Raw genomic sequence first — 22,771 nt, 5'->3', positions numbered from 1 at the left:
CATGGGGGCTGTCCCCGCCTCGACAATGGGCTGTGGTGTAGCAGGTTCCCAAACACCCCGCCCCCGCGTGGTCTGGCAAGAGAAACATAAGACAAGTGCTCCTGGGGGCGGGAAGAAAGAAGAGACATCTGAGCTGATTCTGAATAGGACAGTCCCCAGGGCTTGGGACCAGAGTTGTTATCAGGCATGTGGCATGTGGAAAAAACCCCAGAAACACAGCAGGACAGAAACTGGTGCAGAGGACCAAACCATGTCCAGAAATCCGAGACCACAACCAGACGAAACAGGTGCCCTTTCCCTTTCTTACTCACTCCACTTGGAAAACAACTTTCTGGCAAAAAAAAAAAAATCCTCACTGTCAACACGAACACTCTATATGTGATTTGTATGGTGAACGGGGATGTTTTCTTTCCTGATCGGGTTAATTTAGGGGGCACCGGCATATGGTTTTACAGATATTGATGAAAAGCAGTAAAGTTTTTATGAATAAACATGTCACCAACCAATCAACTCTGTACCATTTTAACCCTGTAACAGAACAATCACTGGTCTTTAAAAAGCTACAGGTGGACAGTATTAGGAGTGAGGAGGTAATCGTGCCAGAAAACATTTTCCCAGCAGGCAGGGATCCTCTGATTTCCAACAACTGCCACAGGCAGGCGGCCTGGGGCTGTCACATCTGCATGCGATCCGGGCTTCCAGGAGAAAAAGTGCCCCCTGCACTTTATCCTGATTCCTTCCCTTCCCTCTTCCCAAAAGCTTAGAGAAGAAAGGCTGCAGCCAAATAGAGAGAATGGGGTGCACAAGAAGCCATCCAAAGACTGAAGGTAGAAAACACTCACGGATCCGTGGTTTGCAGAACTTTTCTTCCCAGGGCAGAAGAAAGATGGGTGGATACAGGGAGTTAGGAGTTTGCTCTCTGGGTCAAGGACTAAGAACGGGCAAGAAGACAGAAGGCTGGGAAGCCAAGAAGTGGGGGGAAAAGAGAGAGAGAGAGAGGAGCCCCAAAGAAAGAGGGAGAGAGGAGAGGAGGAGGAAGGAGGGAGATGGGGGAGAGGGGTAGAAGAGGGAAGCAGAATAAGAAAGAGTAAAGTAGAAAAGGAGGGACGAGAGTGGGAGAAAGGGAGAGAAATCATGGGGCTGAGTGGAGAGAAAGGACAGAAGCTCGAAGACCCCCATGCTGACACTTTAGCACTTTTTCTGTTCCACGTCCCGCAGGGAGGTCACCATTGCCCGGCCCTCATGACACATGCCTGGAGACAGGAGAGCCAGACAGCCCCAAAGCAGCAAGTACACCTGGCAAGAGGTGACTCCCATGGAAGCTCCTTCTGGAACCAGGGCCCTCTAGATGCTGAGTATAAAGCGTATGCCACGGGGGCAACGAAGTCTGGGTTAAACACACGAAACCTGGAGCATTTTCACCGTGGATGAACTGGGGGAAACACAAAACTGTCTAAATGACAAAACCTGGATGGATGTGGCGTAGCACGAGCAGTGCCCACGACTGCCTCATGTGGACCGGGAGGCTGCAGTTCCTGCTGGATGGAGGCTGGGAGGGAAGACTGTTCTGTCCCTCCTGCCACCCCAGGAGGGGCTCAGCAAATGTTTGTTGAATGAATACATACTGCGCTGTGACCCTAAACTCCTGGGCTTTCCCTGCCTCTGCACTGAGTGGACTGGAGGGGAAAGTTTAAGAAGAGCTGAAGGAGACGGGGACCATCAGTGGCCTTACTGGTTCAGAATCTGAGCAGAACACGGCCAGTTCTGGATTTCTCATCTCCCCCAGGCTAACGTGAAGGGGCTGCTTGAGTCTCACAGAGCTGAGGACGAAGCCACATCTCTCTGTGTCCCCTGAGCCCACCTGCCAAGACAGGAGACAGGAGAGAGAGGGGGGTGGGCTCTGGCCACAGTCTGGGAAGATGCTGCTCACCCCACCACCCAGGCTCGCAGAGAAGCTTTACTGGGACGGTTTTCTCCCTCGTCCTCTAGCCCAAGAGCTCCTCTGCAGGGGAGATGTGAATTTAATGGCCATCGCTTTTCACCACCTCATTTAAAAAAAAAAAAAAATCAAAATCAAAACCTTCCAGGTGTATTAAATGGAAGAGTAGGCGTTCCTGGCCCAGGTTAGGGAGCACGGGGCACGCGGCCTGGGTGAGAAGGATCTTTCTACCTGTCACCCTGGACCAGCTCACTCTGCCGGCCTTACTTCACGCCCTGACTGAGCGAGATCCCATCCTGGGAAGTGGGGCACCTCATTCCCCCCGCTGTACATGACGACCCACCAGCCCTGTGTCAGGTGGATGGAACGTCTGATGGATGCCGACTCCGGGCCCTGGACTGCACAGCATCCTGAGACACACGTATCAACCCTCCTGCAAGGAGACCTACGTGGCTGAAATAACTCATGGTGGAATTTTTATATTTTTAGTTTTTGTTCAGGCAACGGCGGGTAGGGAGAAGAAACAACCTGTTCTTCCTGTGTAATTACAAGACTTCATGGTGCTTGGAGTGGGTATGAAAAATCAAGGTTTCCAGAAGTAACTGCTGATTGCACTTCAATCAAGACTCTGAGACAGTCCTGCTGAGTCGGCAGGGAAGGCCATCTCAGCCATTCCGGGGCTCCTGCTCCCATCCCCCACCTACCGGACACCGTGGGCACTTTGTGTGGGTACCAGACCACGCAGAGGGGGCCTGCAGGGACTGGCATGCTTGCTGCCAGCCTGCGGGGATCCTGGTTTCTGCTCCCGCACCACTCAAGGCAGGGGAGAGTTTTTGCCCACGCTGGGACCCCACCCTCTCTTGGAGGTCTCACCTGTCCGGGGGGCCCGGCCACTGGGAGCTTCAGCGCATTCCCCATGAACCCTTACCTGCCTCCTCAGGAGGCCAAACAAAAATGCAAAGGAGTCTCTCTGTAAAAAGAAACAAACTTCAGGCTTTTGAAAACAACAGCCAGGAAGGAAAGCAGCTTTGTTGGGACTTTCGATTTTCACCAGAAATCTCCCTTCAGACAAGGGAGCAGAAAAGGACCAGCTGGGTGTGACTGAGGAACCTGGAAAAAGGGAATTACTGGAGGGAACAGATTCACATCTTAGCCAAGTTATTTCTTCTTAGGTTTTGTTTCTCCAGTGGTGGGCGTGAAGGTGGGATACAGGGACCAAGCTGACACAGGTCCATTCAGCTGTGCCAAAGCACTACAGGAAAAGGAAAGGACTTCTGAACACCTCTCTTCCTTTTTTATGTAATTACTTACATCCTGCCTCATTTGGAAAAAAGCTTTAAGGTGGGCTTAGAAAAGGTGACACACCACCTAAAAACAGTACGTGAAGGAGGTGACTCTGGGCCAGGCAGCTCTGAGGGCCCTGGGCCGATGCAGGAAGCGAGGGCCGGGGGCCCTCAATTAGGAGCCACGAGGCTGTTTCTGCTGCCTTGAGGAGCAAAACTGAACATCCTTCTCTGCCTCAGAGGTGCCACGGTCCCTTCCTGCCCTGGTTCTTCATCGAAGGAGGAGCTAGAAGACAGGGAGCGGGGAGGCCAGGCGGGCTTCCTGGGGGCCTGGGGAGTCTCGGCTCCAGCTGGGGCAAGGGATCCACGGCTTTGAGCTCAGGGGCCTCAGAGGCCATCTCATCAGACTGGAGGAGGCCAGTGGGGGGGCGGGGGAAGGAGTTGGCCAAGACACACAGAGGTGGGGCAGGCCTGGAAGCCAGGGCTCCAGATTCCCTACGCAGTGCGCCTTCCTGAGATCAGGAGGCTAAACATTCAGGGGACATCTGAAACCCTGGCCCTGCTGCCAGGCCTCGGCTGGGTTCTCCTTCACTCCTCCCTCCCTTCTCTCTTCCACAGGGCCTCTCTGCTGGCTCCGCTGGCTCCTTGCATCCCACTGCACTCTCCTGAGATGCTTTTCCTGCCGCCTCCCCAGCCTCAGGTGTCCCCGCAGACATCGCTGAGCTCTGGTCCCCAAGATTAAGTCAGGCTCTCTGCTCTCCACTCCCAGGGCCCTCCCTGGACACCACCCCTGTCCTGCCCCCGCCCCTTCGTTTCCAGGGATGACAGTTAATATCACTTGGGTCGTCTGCCTGCCCTTAGGAAGCACCATCACCACGTCAGCAAGAGTGGCGTGGCCACATGCTTTGCTTTTGTACCTCCCCTTCTGAAACATTCTCCACGTTTATAATGATTAACATCCACCTTCCCCATTAGAACTTGGCTGTTTCAATCACAAGTGTCCCTCGCCCAGCCCATCCTCCCTTCCCAACTAAAACCAGACACCGGCATCCCTAGCTTTTTGAAAGTTCGCTTTACGCCACTTCGCTTTCACAAAAGACCTACATTAGCACGTGTTTTCGATAACTGAAAGAAATCCGAAAAGGATTCTCGCTTTTACAAAAAACGCTAACTGCTTCTTCACTTGATGCCATCTCAACTTACAAAAGAGCTCACAGGAACACTCTGCTTTCTCATAGAGGGGGAAACCTGTTTTCAGTAGGTGACGACAGTGACCGCAGAACAAACATAAGCTGCAGATCTCCATGATGATCAGAGTTATCAGCCCCACGACTAACCTTCCAAGTCACCACCTGATAAATGCCCCGAGCAGCTCTAGATAAAACTGGGGCTGTTTGGGGGCACAGTAGCTAGGAAGGGGTCTTGAGACACAACAGGAAGACAAAGGGCTCCAGGCAACACATCTGTGCTCTTCTCTGTGCTTCTGGCAGCATGTTCTTCTACAAGTCACTGCTTTTGGTTTCCTCATATAAGAAAGAAATATAGGGCTTCCCTAGTGGCGCAGTGGTTGGAAGTCCACCTGCCGATGCAGGGGACACGGGTTCGTGCCCCGGTCCGGGAAGATCCCACATGCCGCGGAGTGGCTGGGCCCGTGAGCCATGGCCGTTGAGCCTGTGCGTCCGGAGCCTGTGCTCCGCAATGGGAGAGGCCACAACAGTGAGAGGCCCGCGTACCGCAAAAAAAAAAAAAAAAAAAAGAAAGAAATATAAAAGAGGGCGGGTCAAAACCGGACATCCCACCCGCCAAGATGGCATATCCACCTCACCTGATTCACAAAGCCCATGTCTGTCTTTTTTTCCCCCAGCTTTTCAAATATTAAATTATAGTACTGAATACATATTTCAAAATGCATGTACACACACACGTGCACACACAAAGGTGAGCTCTCCATTTTACTCAAACCCGAATACTCTATGACTTTATACATTTAGGCTGAAAATCTCTGCCTTAACGAATTTCTCAAATTCCGAGGGGCCCATAAATTCCACACACTGGTCTTCGCTGTTCTCTCCACCCTGTGAGAATATTACCTTGTCACCAATATCAGCTGCCTGTGGCAGTTATGACAATGAGTGATGGGTCAATGAAACTGTGGGGAGAATTCCTTGGAGGAAACGGGTGATGGAAATGGGTTCGTTTCACTGAAACATACACTTAGGGCACGTGCCTATGGGGCAGACAGTGGGCCACATGGCGGGGATAACAAGAGGAACAGGCAGGATCTTGTGTGTGACCCAGAGGAAGTTACTTAACCCATGGAGTCACAGCTTCCTCATCTATAAAAACAGGGGAGATGATACTAGTGCCTATAAGAGAAGGTGGCCAAAAGGATTAAATGACAATTGTAAAGTGAAATTCATGTTTTACAGCAAGACGAGAAAACTTTAAACATAAAAAAATTTCTCTGCCCTTCGGCCTCCTCTCTTCCCTTTACTATGCATTGTGTATCTGCATTAGGCATCAACCAAACCGCCCCCATCAGCAGAAATGCCTGCTCACCCATAAAGAGTGACATTCTCCCAGCATCAACAAGACAACTTCTTAGAAGATAACCTTCCTTCTTGATCTCTTTTTTTTTTTAACATCTTTATTGGAGTATAATTACTTTACAAAGGTGTGTTAGTTTCTGCTTTATAACAAAGTGAATCAGCTATACATATACATATATCCCCATATCTCTTCCCTCTTGTGTCTCCCTCCCTCCCACCCTCCCTATCCCACCTCTCTAGGTGTTCACAAAGCACCGAGCTGATCTCCCTGTGCTATGCGGCTGCTTCCCACTAGCTACCTATTTTACATTTGGCAGTGTATATACGTCCATGCCACTCTCTCACTTTGTCCCAGCTTACCCCTCCCGCTCCCTGTATCCTCAAGTCCATTCTCTAGTAGGTCTGCGTCTTTTTTTCCCCATCTTGCCCCTAGGTTCTTCATGACCATTATTTTTTTTTTTGGACTCCATATATATGTGGTAGCATACGGTATTTGTTTTTCTCTTTCTGACTTACTTCACTCTGCATGACAGACTCTAGGTCCATCCACCTCACTACAAATGACTCAATTTCGTTTCTTTTTATGGCTGAGTAATATTCCATTGTATATATGTGCCACATCTTCTTTATCCATTCATCTGTCGACGGACACTTAGGTTGCTTCCATGTCCTGGCTATCGTAAATAGAGCTGCAATGAACACTGTGACACATGAACTCTTTTTGAAGTATGTTTTTCTCAGGGTATATGCCCAGTAGTGGGATTCCTGGGTCGTATGGTAGTTCTATTTTTAGTTTTTTAAGGAAACTCCATACTGTTCTCTATAATGGCTGTATCAATTTACATTCCCACCAACGGTGCAAGAGGGTTCCCTTTTCGCCACACCCTCTCCAGCATTTATTTTTTGTAGATTTTTTGATGATGGCCATTCTGACTGGTGTGAGGTGATATCTCACTGTAGTTTTGATTTGCATTTCTCTAATGATTAATGATGTTGAGCATCTTTTCATGTGTTTGTTGGCAATCTGTGTGTCTTCTTTGGAGAAACGTCTATTTAGGTCTTCTGCCCAGTTTTGGAATGGGTTGTTTGTCTTTTTGATATTGAGCTGCATGAGCTGCTTGTAAATTTTGGAGATTAATCCTTTGTCAGTTGGCTTCATTTGCAAATATTTTCTCCCATTGTGAGAGTTGGCTTTTCATCTTGTTTATGGTTTCCCTTGCTGTGCAAAAGATTTTAAGTTTCATTAGGTCCCATTTGTTTCTTTTTGTTTTTATTTCCATTTCTCTAGGAGGTGGGTCAAGAAGGACCTTGCTGTGATTTATGTCATAGAGTGTTCTGCCTATGTTTTCCTCTAAGAGTTTTATAGTGTCTGGCCTTACATTTAGGTCTTTAATCCATTTTCAGTTTATTTTTGTGAATGGTGTTAGGGAGTGTTCTAATTTCATTCTTTTCCATGTAGCTGTCCAGTTTTCCCAGCACCACTTATTGAAGAGGCTGCCTTTTCTCCACTGCATATTCTTGCCGCCTTTATGAAAGATAAGGTGACCATATGTGCGTGGGTTTATCTCTGAACTTTCTATCCTGTTCCACTGATCGATATTTCTGTTTTTGTGCCAGTACCATACTGTCTTGATTACTGTAGCTTTGTAGTATAGTCTGAAGTCGGGGGGCCTGATTCCTCCAGCTCCGTTTTTCTTTCTCAAGATTGCTTTGGCTATTCGGGGTCTTTTGTGTTTCCATACAAATTGTGAAATTTTTTGTTCTAGGTCTGTGAAAAATGCCAGTGGTAGTTTGATAGGGATTGCACTGAATCTGTAGACCGCTTTGGGTAGTAGAGTCATTTTCACAATGTTGATTCTTCCAATCCAAGAACATGGTATATCTCTCCATCTATTTGTATCATCTTTAATTACTTTCATCAGTGTCTTATCATTTTTTGCACACAGGTCTTTTGTCTCCTTAGGTAGGTTTATTCCTAGATATTTTATTCTTTTTGTTGCAATGGTAAATGGGAGTGTTTTCTTAATTTCACTTTCAGATTTTTCATCATTAGTGTATACGAATGTAAGAGAATTCTGTGCATTAATTGTGTATCCTGCTACTTTACCGAATTCATTGATTAGCTCTAGTAGTTTTCTGGTAGCATTTTTAGGATTCTCTATGTATAGTATCATGTCATCTGCAAACAGTGAGAGCTTTACTTCTTTTCTGATTTGGATTCCTTTTATTTCTTTTTCTTCTCTGATTGCTGTGGCTAAAACTTCCAAAACTACGTTGAATAATAGTGGTGAGAGTGGGCAACCTTGTCTTGTTCCTGATCTTAGTGGAAATGCTTTCAGTTTTTCACCATTGAGGATGATGTTGGCTGTGGGTTTGTCATATATGGCCTTTATTATGTTGAGGTAAGTTTCCTCTATGCCTACTTTCTGGAGGGTTTTTATCATAAATGGGTGTTCAATTTTGTCAAAAGATTTCTCTGCATCTATTGAGATGATCATATGGTTTTTCTCCTTCAATTTGTTAATATGGTGTATCACATTGATTGATTTGCACATACTGAAGAATCCTTGCATTCCTGGGATAAACCCCACTTGATTATGATGTATGATCCTTTTAATGTGCTGTTGGATTCTGTTTGCTAGTATTTTGTTGAGGATTTTTGCATCTATATTCCTCAGTGACATTGGTCTGTAGTTTTCTTTCTTTGTGACATCTTTGTCTGGTTTTAGCATCAGGGTGATGGTGGCCTCGTAGAATGAGTTTCGGAGTGTTCCTCCCCCTGCTAGATTTTGGAAGAGTTTGAGAAGGAGAGATGTTAGCTCTTCTCTAAATGTTTGATAGAATTCGTCTGTGAAGCTATCTGGTCCTGGGCTTTTGTTCGTTGGAAGAGTTTTCATCACAGTCTCAATTTCAGTGCTTGTGATTGATCTGTTCATATTTTCTATTTCTTCCTGGTTCAGTCTAGGAAGGTTGTGCATTTCTAAGAATTTGTCCATTTCTTCCAGATTGTCTCTTTTATTGGCATATAGTTGCTTGTAGTAACCTGTCATGATCCTTTGTATTTCTGCAGCGTCAGTTGTTACTTCTCCTTTTTCATTTGTAATTCTATTGATTTGAGTCTCTTTTTTTCTTGATGAATCTAGCTAATGGTTTATCAATTTTGTTTATCTTCTCAAAGAACCAGCTTTTAGTTTTATTTATCTTTGCTATTGTTTCCTTCATTTCTTTTTCATTTATTTGTGATCTGATCTTTATGATTTCTTTCCTTCTGCTAACTTTGGGTTTTTTTCTTCTTCTTTCTCTAACTGCTTTAGGTGTAAGGTTAGGTTTTTTATTTGAGATGTCTCTTGTTTCTTGAGGTAGGACTGTCTTGCTATAAACTTCCCTCTTAGAACTGCTTTTGCTGCATCCCATACGTTTTGGGTCATTGTGTTTTCATTGTCGTTTGTTTCTAGGTAATTTTTGATTTCCTCTTTGAATTTTTCAGTGATCTCTTGGTTATTAAGTAGTGTATTGTTTAACCTCCATGTGTTCGTATTTTTTTACAGATTTTTTCCTGTAATTGATATCTAGTCTCATAGAATTATGGTCAGAAAAGATACTTGATATGATTTCAATTTTCTTAAGTTTACCAGGGCGTTATTTGTGACCCAAGATGTGATCTATCCTGGAGAATGTTCCATGAGCACTTGAGAAGAAAGTGTATTCTGTTGTTTTTGGATGGAATGTCCTACAAATATCAATCAAGTCCATCTTGTTTAATATATCATTTAAAGCTTGTGTTTCCTCATTTATTTTCATGTTGTTTGATCTGCCCATTGGTGAAAGTGGGGTGTTAAAGTCCCCTATTATGATCGTGTTACTGTCGATTTCCCCTTTTATGGCTGTTAGTATATACCTTATGTATTGAGGTGTTCCTATGTTGGGTGCATAAATATTTACAATTGTTGTATCTTCTTCTTGGATTGATCCCTTGATCATTAATGTAGTGTCCTTCTTTGTCTCTTCTAATAGTCTTTATTTTAAAGTCTATTTTGTCTGATACGAGAATTGCTACTCCAGCTTTCTTTTGATTTCCATTTGCATGGAATATCTTTTTCCATCCCCTCATTTTCAGTCTGTATGTGTCCCTAGGTCTGAAGTGGGTCTCTTGTAGACAGCATATATATGGGTCTTGTTTTTGTATCCATTCAGCCAGTCTATGTCTTTTGGCGGGAGCGATTAATCCATTTACATTTAAGGTGATTATCGATATGTACATTTCTATTACCATTTTCTTAATTGTTTTGGGTTTGTTATTGTAGGTCTTTTCCTTCTTTTCTGTTTCCTGCCTAGAGAAGTTCCTTTAGCATTTGTTGTAAAGCTGGTTTGGTGGTGCTGAATTCTCTCTGCTTTTGCTTGTCTGTAAAGGTTTTAATTTCTCCGTCAAATCTGAACGAGATCCTTGCTGGGTAGAGTAACCTTGGTTGTAGGTTTTTTCCTTTCATTACTTTAAATATGTCCTGCCACTCCCTTCTGGCTTGCAGAGCTTCTGCTGAAAGATCAGCTGTTAACCTTATGGGGATTCCCTTGTGTGTTATTTGTTGTTTTCCCCTTGCTGCTTTTAATATTTTATCTTTGCATTTAATTTTTGATAGTTTGATTAATATGTGTCTTGGTGTGTTTCTCCTTGGATTTATCCTGTATGGGACTCTCTGTGCTTCCTGGACTTGATTAACTATTTTCTTTCCCATATTAGGGAAGTTTTCAACTACAATCTCTTCAAATATTTTCTCAGTCCCTTTCTTTTTCTCTTCTTCTGGGACCCTCTATAATTCGAATGTTGGTGCATTTAATGTTGTCCCAGACATCTCTGAGACTGTCCTCAGTTCTTTTCATTCTTTTTTCTTTATTCTGCTCTGCAGTAGTTATTTCCACTATTTTATCTTCCAGGTCACTTATCCGTTCTTCTGCCTCAGTTATTCTGCTATTGATCCCTTCTAGAGAATTTTTAATTTCATTTATTATGTTGTTCATCACTGTTTGTTTGCTCTTTAGTTCTTTCAGGTCCTTGTTAAACGTTTCTTGTATTTTCTCCATTCTATTTCCAAGATTTTGGATCATCTTTACTATCATTACTCTGAATGCTTTTTCAGGTAGACTGCCTATTTCCTCTTCATTTGTTAGGTCTGGTGGGTTTTTACCTTGCTCCTTCATCTGCTGTGTGTTTGTCTGTCTTCTCATTGTGCTTAACTTAGTGTGTTTGGCGTCTCCTTTTCGCAGGCTGCAAGTTCTCAGTTCCCTTTGTTTTTGGTGTCTGCCCCCAGTGGCTAAGGTTGGTTCAGTGGGTTGTGTAGGCTTCCTGGTGGAGGGGACTAGTGCCAGTGTTCTGGTGAATGAGGCTGGATCTTGTCTTTCTGGTGGGCAGGTCCACCAGAGTCTGGTGATGTGTTTTGAGGTGTCTGTGGCCTTATTATGTTTTTAGGCAGCCTCTCTGCTAATGGGTGGGGTTGTGTTCCTGTCTCGCTAGTTGTTTGGCATAGGGTGTCCTGCACTGTAGTTTGCTGGTCGTTGAGTGGAGCTGGGTCTTGGCACTGAGATGGAGATCTCTAGGAGATATTCGCCGTTCGATATTACGCGGAGCTGGGAGGTCTCTTGTGGACGAATGTCCTGAATTTGGCTCTCCCACTTCAGAGGCACAGCCCTGACGCTTGGCTGGAGCACCAAGAGCCTGTCATCCACATGGCTCAGAATAAAAGGGAGAAAAGAACGAAAGAAAGAAAGAAGAAGATAAAATAAAATAAAAAGTTACTAAAATAAAAAATAATTATTAAAAAAAATTTTTAAATAAAAATAAAAAAAGAGAGAGCAACCAAAACAAAAAACAAATCCACCAATGATAAGAAGCGCTAAAAAACTATACTAAAAAAAAAAAAAAAAGAAAAGAAAAAAAAAAAACGGACAGACAGAACCCTAGGACAAATGGTAAAAGCAAAGCTATACAGGCAAAATCACACACAGAAGCATACATATACACACACACTCACAAAAAGAAAAAAAGGGGAAAAAAAATACATATCATTGCTCCCAAAGTCCACCTCCTCAATTGAGGATGATTCGTTGTCTATTCAGGTATTCCACAGATACAGGGTACATCAAGTTGACTGTGGAGATTTAATTCGCTGCTCCTGAGGCTGATGGGAGAGATTTCCCTTTCTTTTCTTTGTTCGCACAGCTCCTGGGGTTCAGCTTTGGATTTGGCCCTGCCTCTGCATGTAGGTTTCCTGAAGGCATCTGTTCCCTGCCCTGACAGGACGGGGTTAAAGGAGCAGCTGATTTGGGGGCTCTGGCTCACTCAGGCCAGGGGTAGGAAGGGGTACGGATGCGGGGTGAGCCTGTGGTGGCAGAGGCCAGCGTGACATTGCACCGCCTGAGGCGCGCCGTGTGTTCTCCTGGGAAAGTTGTCCCTGGATGCCGGGACCCTGGCAGTGGCGGGCCACACAGGCTCCCAGGAGGGGCGGGGTGGAGAGTGACCTGTGCTCGCACACAGCCTTCTTGGTGGCGGCGGCAACAGCCTTAGTGTCCCATGCCCGTCTCTGGGGTCCACGCTGACAGCCACGGCTCACGCCCGTCTCTGGAGCTCCTTTAAGCGGCGCTCTTAACCCCTTCTACTCGCACACCAGGAAACACAGAGGGAAGAAAACGTCTCTTGCCTCTTCTGCAGCTCTAGACCTTTTCCCAGACTCCCTCCCGGCTAGCCGTGGCGCACTAGCCCCCTTCAGGCTGTGTTCACGCCGCCAACCCCAGTCCTCTCCCTGTGATCCTACTGAAGCCTGAGCCTCAGCTCCCAGCCCCCGCCCGCCCCACTGGGTGAGCAGACAAACCTCTCGGGCTGGTAAGTGCTGGTCAGCACGGCTCCTCTGTGCGGGAACCTCTCCGCTTTGCCCTCCGCACCGTTGCCGTGCTCTCCTCTGTGGCTCCGAAGCTTCCCCCCTCCGCCACCCGCAGTCTCCACCAGCAAAGTGGCTTCCTAGGGTGTGGAAACCCTTCCTCCTTCACGGATCCCTCCCACTGGTGCAGGTTCCGTCCCTATTCTTTTGTCTCTGTTTTTTCTTTTCTCTTTTGCCCTACCCAGGTACGTGGGGGGTTTCTTGCCTTTTGGGAGGTCTGAGGTCGTCTGCCAGCATTCAGTAGGTGTTCTGTAGGAGTTGTTCCACATGTAGATGTATTTCTGATGTATTTGTGGGGAGGAAGGTGATCTCCACGTCTTACTCTTCCGCCATGTTGAAGCTCCTCTCCCCTTCTTCATCTCTTAAGGGGTCATGATGACCCACCACTTTGTACTTGCACATCTGGATTGTGTCAACTGTCAGTAATGCATCATTTCAGGTACAGCCCTCTGTCTCGAAAAAACTTACATAACCGTGCTTTGACTTCTAATGGGTGGAATGGTTCTCAGAGCTTTCTGAGATGCTGTTTCCAGGTTATAATCCTCAATTTGACTCGAATAAAATTTTCCATTTCTTTCTTAGATTGACTGATTTCTTTTTAATTAATTAATTAATTTTTGGCTGCACTGGGTCTTCGCTGCTGCGGGCAGGCTTTCTCTAGTTGCGGCGGGTGGGGGCTACTCTTTGTCGCAGTGCATGGGCTTCTCATTGCAGTGGCTTCTCTTGTTGAGGAGCACGGGCTCTAGGCACACGGGCTTCAGTAGTTGCAGCACAGGGCTCAGTAGTTGCGGCACGCAGGCTCAGTAGTTGTGGCACGCAGGCTCAGTAGCTGTGGCGCACGGGCTTAGTTGCTCCACGGCATGTGGTATCTTCCCAGACCAGGGCTCGAACCTGTGTTCCCCTGCATTGGCAGGCAGATTCTTAACCACTGAGCCACCAGGGAAGTCCCTCGACTGATTAATTTCTGTCAACACAATGTACATTACAGTGCCTGTGGCAGAAGCCCAGCTGCCTACCCAATGGCCAGCTCCCTGCCTGTCTCACCTACTGGCAGAGCTCTACACCTGCTCAGGGACTGAGACAGGGAGATGCTCATTTTCCCAGCTTTGCTTTCAGCAAAACCATGGCTATGTGACCTCATCTGGGGTCAATGGGACCTAAGGGAAGTCCACAGGAGGGCTTTAGGCAAAGATTTTTCTTTTTGATTAAAAAAATAATCTGTGAGTAGAAACCTCTCTTCTTCCCACTTGGACACTGTCTTGTAAAGAGGAAGTGCTAACAGCTCTGGAAGCCACTGATGTGATTAAGCTATTGAATACCTGAGTCCCCAACTTTCTGTTACGTATATCAACTCCTATTGGTTAAGTCACTTTGAGTGAGATAATACGTTACTTGCAGCAAAAAGCGTTCCTAATATAATGTTTAATATTCAATAATTTTAGTAGAGTCCATTTCTACACCAAATCAGAAATGGAGATGTCCTGAAAGTCCAATATAAGAATTATGGCCAATTCAGATTGCCTTAATTAGCAAAGATTAGAGATGTTACAAAGCAGATCTCAAAGGAGAAGACGTCCTTGACAATGATCAACAATAACCAAAGCCAGCTGCAGTGCCCTGTGAAGAAGACAGCCAGTAGTACATCAGAACTGGGGGTGGTACCTCCTTGAGGCCACCCTAACCGTATTCCAGCAACAGAAACCGAGAACATATATGTGTTTAGCTCATCCAGATTTACACGCCAGCTGTGCCTATGGCTCCACACAAAGAGGCAGCATTAAACTGGGGTACCATCTTGGGAAACCTCCTTGGAGGAGGCCAAGAGGGTGATGACACTGGGATCATGTACAGGCACCTTGGAGATGCTGGTGAATAATGTCACTGGTGCAACCCAGTACTCAATAAGTAAGGACTATACTTGAATTCAAAACAAGACTAAACCTAGCACCAACTGGGCAGCCCTGGGCTGGTGAAACTATAATGTACTGGGGCCTGGGCATTAATGCTTTCAGGCTTCCAGGGAGTCCCATTGGGAAAGTGAACTATGATCCTAGGTTTCACCTCTGAGCCCAGGTCTCTCCCTCCAGCAGAGCTCACCCCTCTGCTAAGCCTCCATGGAGCCGCTCGACATGACCCTTGCATTTCAGCTGCTTGATGGGGCTCCGTCCCCTCACCAGACCCAGACACCTTGAGGACAAAGGTATCTTGCTCCTTGCCGCCCCTAAGGAGGCTGATGTGGAACCCTTGATCAAGTAGATGCTAAAGGCTTTTTTGAACACGCAAACGTTCCCAGAGACATTCAGTTCAACAGGGGGTAACTCTTTTATGTTTACTTTCAGGTCTAATTGCTTATCACAAGTCAAGTGGTCCTTAGGTCACTAAAGGTAGTGTCTGCACGGCAGCTGTTTGCCAGGCGCTGTGCCAACCACGTTATCCATCCATCGTCTGTTGTCACTTTGCAAGGTGAGTGGTGTTCCGTCCCTCCCACCCGTACCTCTCTCTGCAGCCCTTATCTCGCGAGACTGTCCTGTTTACTCGAGAGCAACTGTCCCCCTCTAGACTGTGAGGTTGGGAGGGTAAGTGCAATGTCACGTCTTGCTCACCCCAGGCTCTGCAGTGTTTAGCACGTGTCTGGCATCTGGTCAGCCCTCAATCCACAGCTTTGGGATAAATAAAGGAATTATACTATGAAAGGGGAAAAAAAGTTCCTCCTGTTTGAAAAGATAAAGGCAGTAACAGAATAATAGTGACACGTATGTCCAAGGGGAGGCAAACAGGCTTTTTCCGTTTGGCTTTTTGTTTTCACCTGTATCAGGCTTTCCCAGGAGTCTTGAGCATCCCAAGAACACCTGGAGGTTAATGTGCTGTAATCCTCAGAGGTGCGGAGGAGCTTGACTTTGTGGGATGGAAAGTCCTCAAGGAAGGAGAGAGCGAGAACAAAGGCAAAGCCTCCCCCAGTTTCACTTATCGTGCAGCACAGAAGCCAACCTGGCTGGAACGAAACCCAGAAATCAAACGATCCACAGCTGTCTTTCCCGCCTGCCTGGTTCACAGCAGGTGTGGTGGGAAGGACCTGACGTGAACGAGAGGGAATCCCTTCAGCCTCAGAACTGGTCCCTATGTCCCCACACCTGGAATGGTAACCGCTAGGGCGGAGGCTTCTGATCAGCCCATGTTACTGCAGCTGCCATTCCCATTTCTGTGCGTGGCTCAAACATCTCATCCGTCTCTACTTAATGAATCCCTCCCTCTCGCATAGCTATACACTAAGTAAGCATAGATGGAACCGTAGGTAATAGCAAACTTGAGGGCCTGAAGAGTAAACCATCTTAGGACAGAGATGAAAAGGGCTGAAGTACCCGAAGCCTGAGGTGCAAAAACATGACCATCCTCTAAACCACGTGCGGCCCCATGCAGCCTGCCAGACCCTGTGATCCATTATTAATACGAAAAATCATGGGCTTTCCCTGCACTGCATATATAAATATGCTCCCCTAGAATAAACCTTGAAAACACCTGCCCAGGCTACACAATAACCTTTGGGGGTGCGGGAACCTCCAACACTGAAGGAGTCTTCCTGGGGTACCACCTTTTCTCTAAGTCAAGACAGCCTCCTGTGGTCCCAAGGAAAGGGGACTTATTCTAGAAGGAAAAAGCTTTGCTGAAACAAAGCAACTTTCTTTACAAAGGAGACCTAATTAGTTGTGCTGGGCAAATGGAATATTGCACTGTAGCCAGTGTTTCTGGTGGCGAAACTCAAAGGCTGAAATAAACTCCCACGTAGAGGACTGATTCCAGCTGTACTTACACTAACAGTGCTTTTCAAAGGGAAAGACCTAAGGGTTCAGAGAGTAAGTGTATTGATGTATTATTTCATGCCGATTTAGCGGCTGTAATATTTGCATAAGGAAAAAAAATAAGCAGATTGTTTTAAGGCCTAACATGCCTTTATAAACACTACAGTAGGATATTAAGACAGTGGACGTCAAACTGGTTTGGAAGTTGGGGTATTTGGGAAATAAGAGAAAACATTTGCAAAGGTATAAACTAGGAACGAACTGATTAACAACAAATGTCACTATGTCATGTGGAAGGGACAGAAAGTCAGACCCACCACGACAACTGTGTATTAACACACAGAGAGAGAGAGAGAGAGAGAGAGAGAGAGAGAGAGAGAGAGAGAGAGAAACTGAGCAAGACCAGTTAGTAAACAGGGTTTTGCTTTGGTTTCTTCCATTCTATTTGTTGCTATTTAGTCATTGCGTCTCTGCCTAGTGTCTGCTGGCAGCCAAGCATTAGTTGGCAGAGGCCAGAAGTGAGAAACACTTGTGGAAGAAAAATTGAAATTGGGAAAGTTCTGGACATCAATTTTACTTTTGCTCTGAAAACTGGTCAAAGGCTGCCTTTTCTTACTTTTATGCCAGAACACACCTCAGCACCCACCTTGGGACCTGGGAGTAGAGTGTGGAAACCATGGTGTTTGGAGATACAAACTTTTTTTAATAACTTGCATTCAATCCAGTCAAGGGACAGCACTTCTGGCCAGGATCCTTTGTGCAAAATATACACCCAGACCTCTCCCACAAGACAAGTGGTGAGAGCCCAGTAACACCGGGCAGCAGGTGACCTAGCTGAGTTCCTCTGCAGTCAGAAGTGCCACAGTTCCCAAGCGTCCCAGGGCAGGCTCTGGGGACCCTGCCACTGCTCAAACAAGAGGTTCTGAGGAAGCATCCCTGAAACTCTTCTGTGGCCAGAGCAGTCATGGTCAAGAGGCCCTGCTTTAACAACTTTCCAAAGCAAACTTGCGCACAGCTTGGCTCTGGGTTTTGCAGGGCTCTGATGTGTGTACTGCAGGGGGCCTGGAACAGATGGACAGAAAAACCCTGGCTTGGCGGCAGGGGGGCCCTTGGCCCATGGCCTCAGGGATGCAGGGGGCCATCCACACAGGCAAGTTCTTGGTCAGGCTGGGCCCTTCCAAGGCAACTGCCCCATCTGCTTCTCGGATTTTTAAATCTGGACTCTGCCCACATTCACAGAATCTGTGCAAACAGGCATCTTGTCAGAAGATGCTTTGGGGGCTGAGAGTCATGTTACTGAATGAGCTGCTTCTCTGTGTCTTTGTTTTCTCATCTATAAAATGGGGATAATAAGCATTTGTTACCTCACAGGGTTGTTGTGAGGACTGAATGAGCTATTTTATGTAACATACACAGACCACGGAGAGGTGGCGTTTCCCAAATATTATTCATTCCCACAGCACTGTCCTAAACTTCTCGCTGTTTTCATTATCATACATTTAGTATTTTTCTTTAAGCTGACTCACTTTCTTTCTGCTTAAATTTATTTTAAAAGGAAACTGTACATCGCTGTGGTAAATGGAAAAATAGTAGAAGGCAGACATAAAAACAAATACAATGGAAGAAAACAATGTGGTTAATTGAGCTGGTGTCTGTTGCCTGCCAAAGGCGTTGATCCTGGGCCTTCCTCTGTCTTTGCTAAGATGCATGGTTAGAGGGCGTTAAGGGCCTAATGGCCACGTGGAGACTTTCCCTTTCAGGTCATTGTCAGTGATGGAAGAGCTGAAAGGCGAGTGGCCTGCTCCCTGCAGAACTATTTATTGGATGTCCAGTCTCTGTCTCTCTAAAACCTCACTAAGCACACAGATCACACAGAAGATCATCTTGCTTTCTGCCACTCTGGGAGAGACTGTTCTAGATCATCACCATCCAACAGAGCTTCCTGAGATGATGGAAATGTGCTGTATCCGCGTTGTCCAATACGGCAGCCACCAGCCACATGTGGCTAAGAAGTACTTGAAATGTGGCTGGTGTGCTTGAGGAACTAGAGTTTAATTTCTTCCCCTTTTGATTAAGTCAAATTTAAACGATGCCACCAATTGTGGCACAGTGGTTAAGAATCCTCCTGCCAACGCAGAGGACACAGGTTTGAGCCCTGGTCCAGGAAGATCCCACATGCCGCGGAGCAACTAAGCCCGTGCGCCACAACTACAGAAGCCCGTGCACCTAGAGCCCATGTTCCGCAACAAAGAGTATCTCCTGCTTGCAGCAACTAGAGAAAGCCCACGTGCAGCAGCGAAGACCCAACACAGCCAAAAAAAAAAAAAAAAAATTTAAATGACCACACGTGGCTAGTGGCTAGTGGCTGTCGGACTGGACAGTGCAGATCTACTGAGAAAGCTACATGTGCTGACCCTTTTGTCTGGGCTCTTAAAAGGAACTATGGTTCATTTTGAGGTTATGCCCTTGGCTTCCTTGGAGGGAGAGCTTAAGGAAACCTGACAGTGATTTGTCCTAGGGATGTAACAGGGCATCATCTACCATATTCTTTATTATTGCTTCATCTAAAGCTCTGTGAGGACATTTCTTTCAGAACTCCCTTTGAGGAACTGACATATTTTCTTCTCATTAGCAATGGAATTACCCAAAATAGCCACATTTCCACACTGGTTGCCAGAAAGCTCAAAGGAAACTTACAAACCAATGAGAGCAACCACATAGGATCTCATATATATGTATGTATGTATATATATGATTTCCACTGTTCCCTTAATGGAAACACTCTTAGTTTACATCTTCTCTGACTCTTGATATTTTATTTCTTACTTCTATTTTATCACTCTTTTCTGAGTTTCTCTAGAAATTATCTCAAATCTTTTGTGGAATTATATAAAGTGCATTTTTTTAACTAATAAAAATAATGTCCAACAGTACCAGTATTTTACAGGAGTCACTCTCCAATATCATTTATCATTTAAAAAACAACAAAAACCCAAAAAATCACACTGTAATGAAGACTTTCTAAAATACTTCCAAACACATGCTCAGAGTTTGCTCTTAGGTACCAACCAGAAGCGCTGTTAGCTGAAAGGAGAAAAACAGTTGCATTCAACACACTCCAAGATCAGGAGAGATTTCAGACAGCCCACAGTGTGGGACGCAGCTGCTCTACGTGATGTGGGAGCTGTCAGCCTCATGGCTCCATGAAATCCAGGCCTTATCCTCCACGCACTGGCTGGACCACACCCAGGAAAGCTCTGGAAATGGTCAAGGATGGGGAGAGTGTGGCTCGAATCCCACGGTGGCCACTGTGGAAACAATCTCCCAGGCAACTGCATATTTGCTGTGTCCATCTCATTCCTTAACTGGCTTTCAGGAGCTAAAAATGGCCCTTGCTTCCTGGGGTGAGGGGAGGGAGAGGAGTGAAAAATGAAAGGTCAAGAAAACCTCTCAAGCGATCTCGCATTTTAATTTTGCTCTAAAATAAAGCTGTCTGCTTCACTTTTTTCATTCTCCAGGCAACACCTCCCAGCTTTCTGATGACCGCAAAGCAGAACTTGAAGGATGCTCAAATAAGAGATTTGGGGGGAGGGGGTTTGGTTTTGGAGAAAAGGATATTCGGAAATCTGTCATATCTAATTCTCTTTTCAAGCCAGAGCTGAGAGCATCAGGAACACTCAGATTCTCTTCTTAAAGTGCTACTGTCGCCCAGCTGAACAAGTAAACTAGAATAACTTTCCAGTGCAAACTTCCCTGCCAAACTCTAGCTCATTTGTCCGTAAGATTTCAGGTAAGAGGCGTGTATCATGCTTAAGCCCATCATATAATCCAGGCCCACTGCCAGTCCTGCCATCAAAGACTAAACACGGCGATCATTTTGGAAGATGAGAAACGAATACCAAGTGCCTACTGGACACCATGTACTTCTAATCCCAATAACAACAGCTTTGCAAAGTAAGCATTATTATTATTTCTGTTTTACAGATAAGGAAACTGAGATTTACCTAAGGCCACAAAACTGAAACCAGGGCTTCTATCCTCAAGTTCAAGGGTCCTTTTTGCACCATCCCAGTCTCTGGGGAAACTATCCTAATAGCTGAGAAGACTTCTTCAATGGTCAATTCCCCACTGAGAAAAATGGCAACAGAACTCAAGGCTCTTCATGGAGCTCATGGAGAATCAGAACAAAGTGTAGTGAAGGGGCTTCCCTGGTGGTGCTGTGGTTGAGAGTCCGCCTGCCAATGCAGGGGACATGGGTTCGTGCCCTGGTCCGGGAAGATCCCACATGCCGCAGAGCAGCTAGGCGCGTGAGCCATGGCCGCTGAGCCTGCGCGTCCAGAGCTTGTGCTCCGCAACGGGAGAGGCCGCAACAGTGAGAGGCCCGCGTACAGCAAAAAAAAAGAAAAAAAAAAAAAAAAAAAAAAAAAAAAAAAAAAAAAAAAAAAAAAAAAAAAAAAAAAAAAAAAAAGTGTAGTGAAAGTTGTTGTGATAATTGAACAGCAGAACCAGAACTGGCTAAGAGTCAAAGCTGAAGACAAAACAGTCCCAGGACAAGGGGACGCCAACAGCTGCAGATCAGGTAAGAAAAAGAAAGAGAAACAAGAAAGCCAAGAAGAGGGTAGGTAGGCAGGGCTGGAAGAGGCATCAGAAAATCAGAGAAAAGATGGACAACTGGGGTCCCAACTGTTGGGGCAAAATCACCTCCAAAACAAAGGTCCCCTGGGTTTCAGACACTCAATCCTCAGCCGGGGAGGGGGTGATCAGCTCTACCTCAAGCAAGCAGAGGGCACATCTGCAGTGTCCACTTGCCAAGTGGCTGTTGCCCCTTCTTTGGCAAAGAGTGGCCTGGTTTTCATCTGGGGAGCCCCCTCACCCCTCTCTCAGTCACATGGTCAGATGAGGGAAACTCCAACCCCAGTGCCAGTGGGGGTCACATGATTCGAAGCTGGCCCGTCACAGGAGTCCATCTCCCAACACTGGGGTTTAGGGATGGGCTTGGGATCCAAGACAGACTCCTGAGAGATGCCCAGACAGGCTGAGAGTCTGGTGCTGCTGGGAGCTGCCTGGTCCACCCACAGAGGGCGCCAGCCTGAAAAGGACGCCCAAGCACAGGAAACCAGGGGAAATGGGAGCAGATGTCTGACCACGGGTCCAGGCAGGTCTGAGGCCAGACCAACGCCTGGACGTTTCAGTTGCAACACGAGCCAACAAATCCCATTCCTGCTCAAGCTGTCCGAGCTGAGCGGTCATGGCCACGCTAGGAGGCCCGACAGCACGAGAAAGCTCCACCCTGCCTCCTTCTGTCTGACAGAAGGATCATTTCCTCGGGGAGGCTGGGCAGGTGGATGCTGTCATCTGGAGGCTGTGGCCTCTACGTATGGCACTCCATCGCCAAGAGGCAAAAGCACCAGAGAGTAACAAACAAGTGTGGTCCCCACCCCAGCGGTGACATCTAACTGAAAACCAGGTGATTACCTGATACACGTGGAATGCATTGGTGGCTTTGCCCCGGAGAAACACTGACGGGATCCAGACGTTGATCAGCGCTCGGTTTGATCTGAACAAAAGAAAGATGCAGAGTGGTCATTTCAATTTGCCAAAAACAGGGAGGAAGCTATTTTCTCCCCTAAGAGGCACACGATGTACGGCAACATCTATTACACTCAACTGTAAGCTAAAGCATCAGTTTCCATCTCATTACTTGGTCCCCCAAGATTATTTTTCAGGGACTTAGTTTAAAACATATATATATATATATATATATATATATATATATATATATATATATATATATTAAATTTATACATGCAGTTTGTATTCTGGAATGAGAAAGAGCTGCCCCTTCAGTCCTTACTAACTGAGGGACCGTGGCCCATAGTTTATCTGAACCTCAGTTTGCTCATCTGAAGAGGGGGACGATCACCGGAAGCCCCCACGAGGCGGGGGAGGGTCAAGAGCACGCCCACAGGGCTTCTGGAGCGTTTGGAGGAGTCACGCTGCCTCCTCACCGCGCCCACTTTAGACCCTGAGCCCCACTTTAAGGTCAGGCTCCACGGAAGAGCTCAGGAGACCAACACTTAGGCTATGCAAGAGACAGCTCTTTTGGGTGGGGAGAGGGGATTCCAGGAAGCCAGGCACCAATAACCGCTCTTGCAACTTTTCCAGAAACACTGTGTGTGGCTTGAATAGAGCAAAATCACTTACTGAGTACACACACTGCACGGCTCCGTGCTGTCACCTAGATTATCTCGGTTGATCCTCGCCGGCTATCTGA

General features: G+C 46.3%; 1 protein-coding gene across 8 annotated transcripts in view; it reads right to left on the bottom strand.

Annotated features, from left to right (window-relative positions):
• The window catches only part of SNX29 (sorting nexin 29), a 550,106-nt gene that overhangs the window by 153,104 nt on the left and 374,231 nt on the right, over positions 1-22,771 (bottom strand). For 5 of the 8 annotated variants that reach the window (XR_004345666.1, XR_004345669.1, XR_004345667.1 and 2 more), the window contains one exon: positions 21,973-22,054. Coding sequence is in view for 5 of the 8 variants with exons in the window: in XM_032604205.1 (XP_032460096.1) it covers positions 21,973-22,054 (82 nt within the window). In the remaining 3 variants the exon portion in view is untranslated. Of the gene's footprint in view, positions 1-10,664; positions 11,497-18,787; positions 19,897-21,972; positions 22,055-22,771 lie in introns of those variants that run through there. The other 3 variants (XM_032604206.1, XM_032604208.1, XM_032604207.1) reach the window with 3 other exon arrangements.

This window comes from Phocoena sinus, chromosome 15, assembly GCF_008692025.1.
Source record: "Phocoena sinus isolate mPhoSin1 chromosome 15, mPhoSin1.pri, whole genome shotgun sequence".
NCBI lineage: Eukaryota > Metazoa > Chordata > Mammalia > Artiodactyla > Phocoenidae > Phocoena > Phocoena sinus.
The sequence above is the reverse complement of the archived record's forward strand: the minus strand, read 5'-3'. Positions and strand labels throughout refer to the sequence as shown.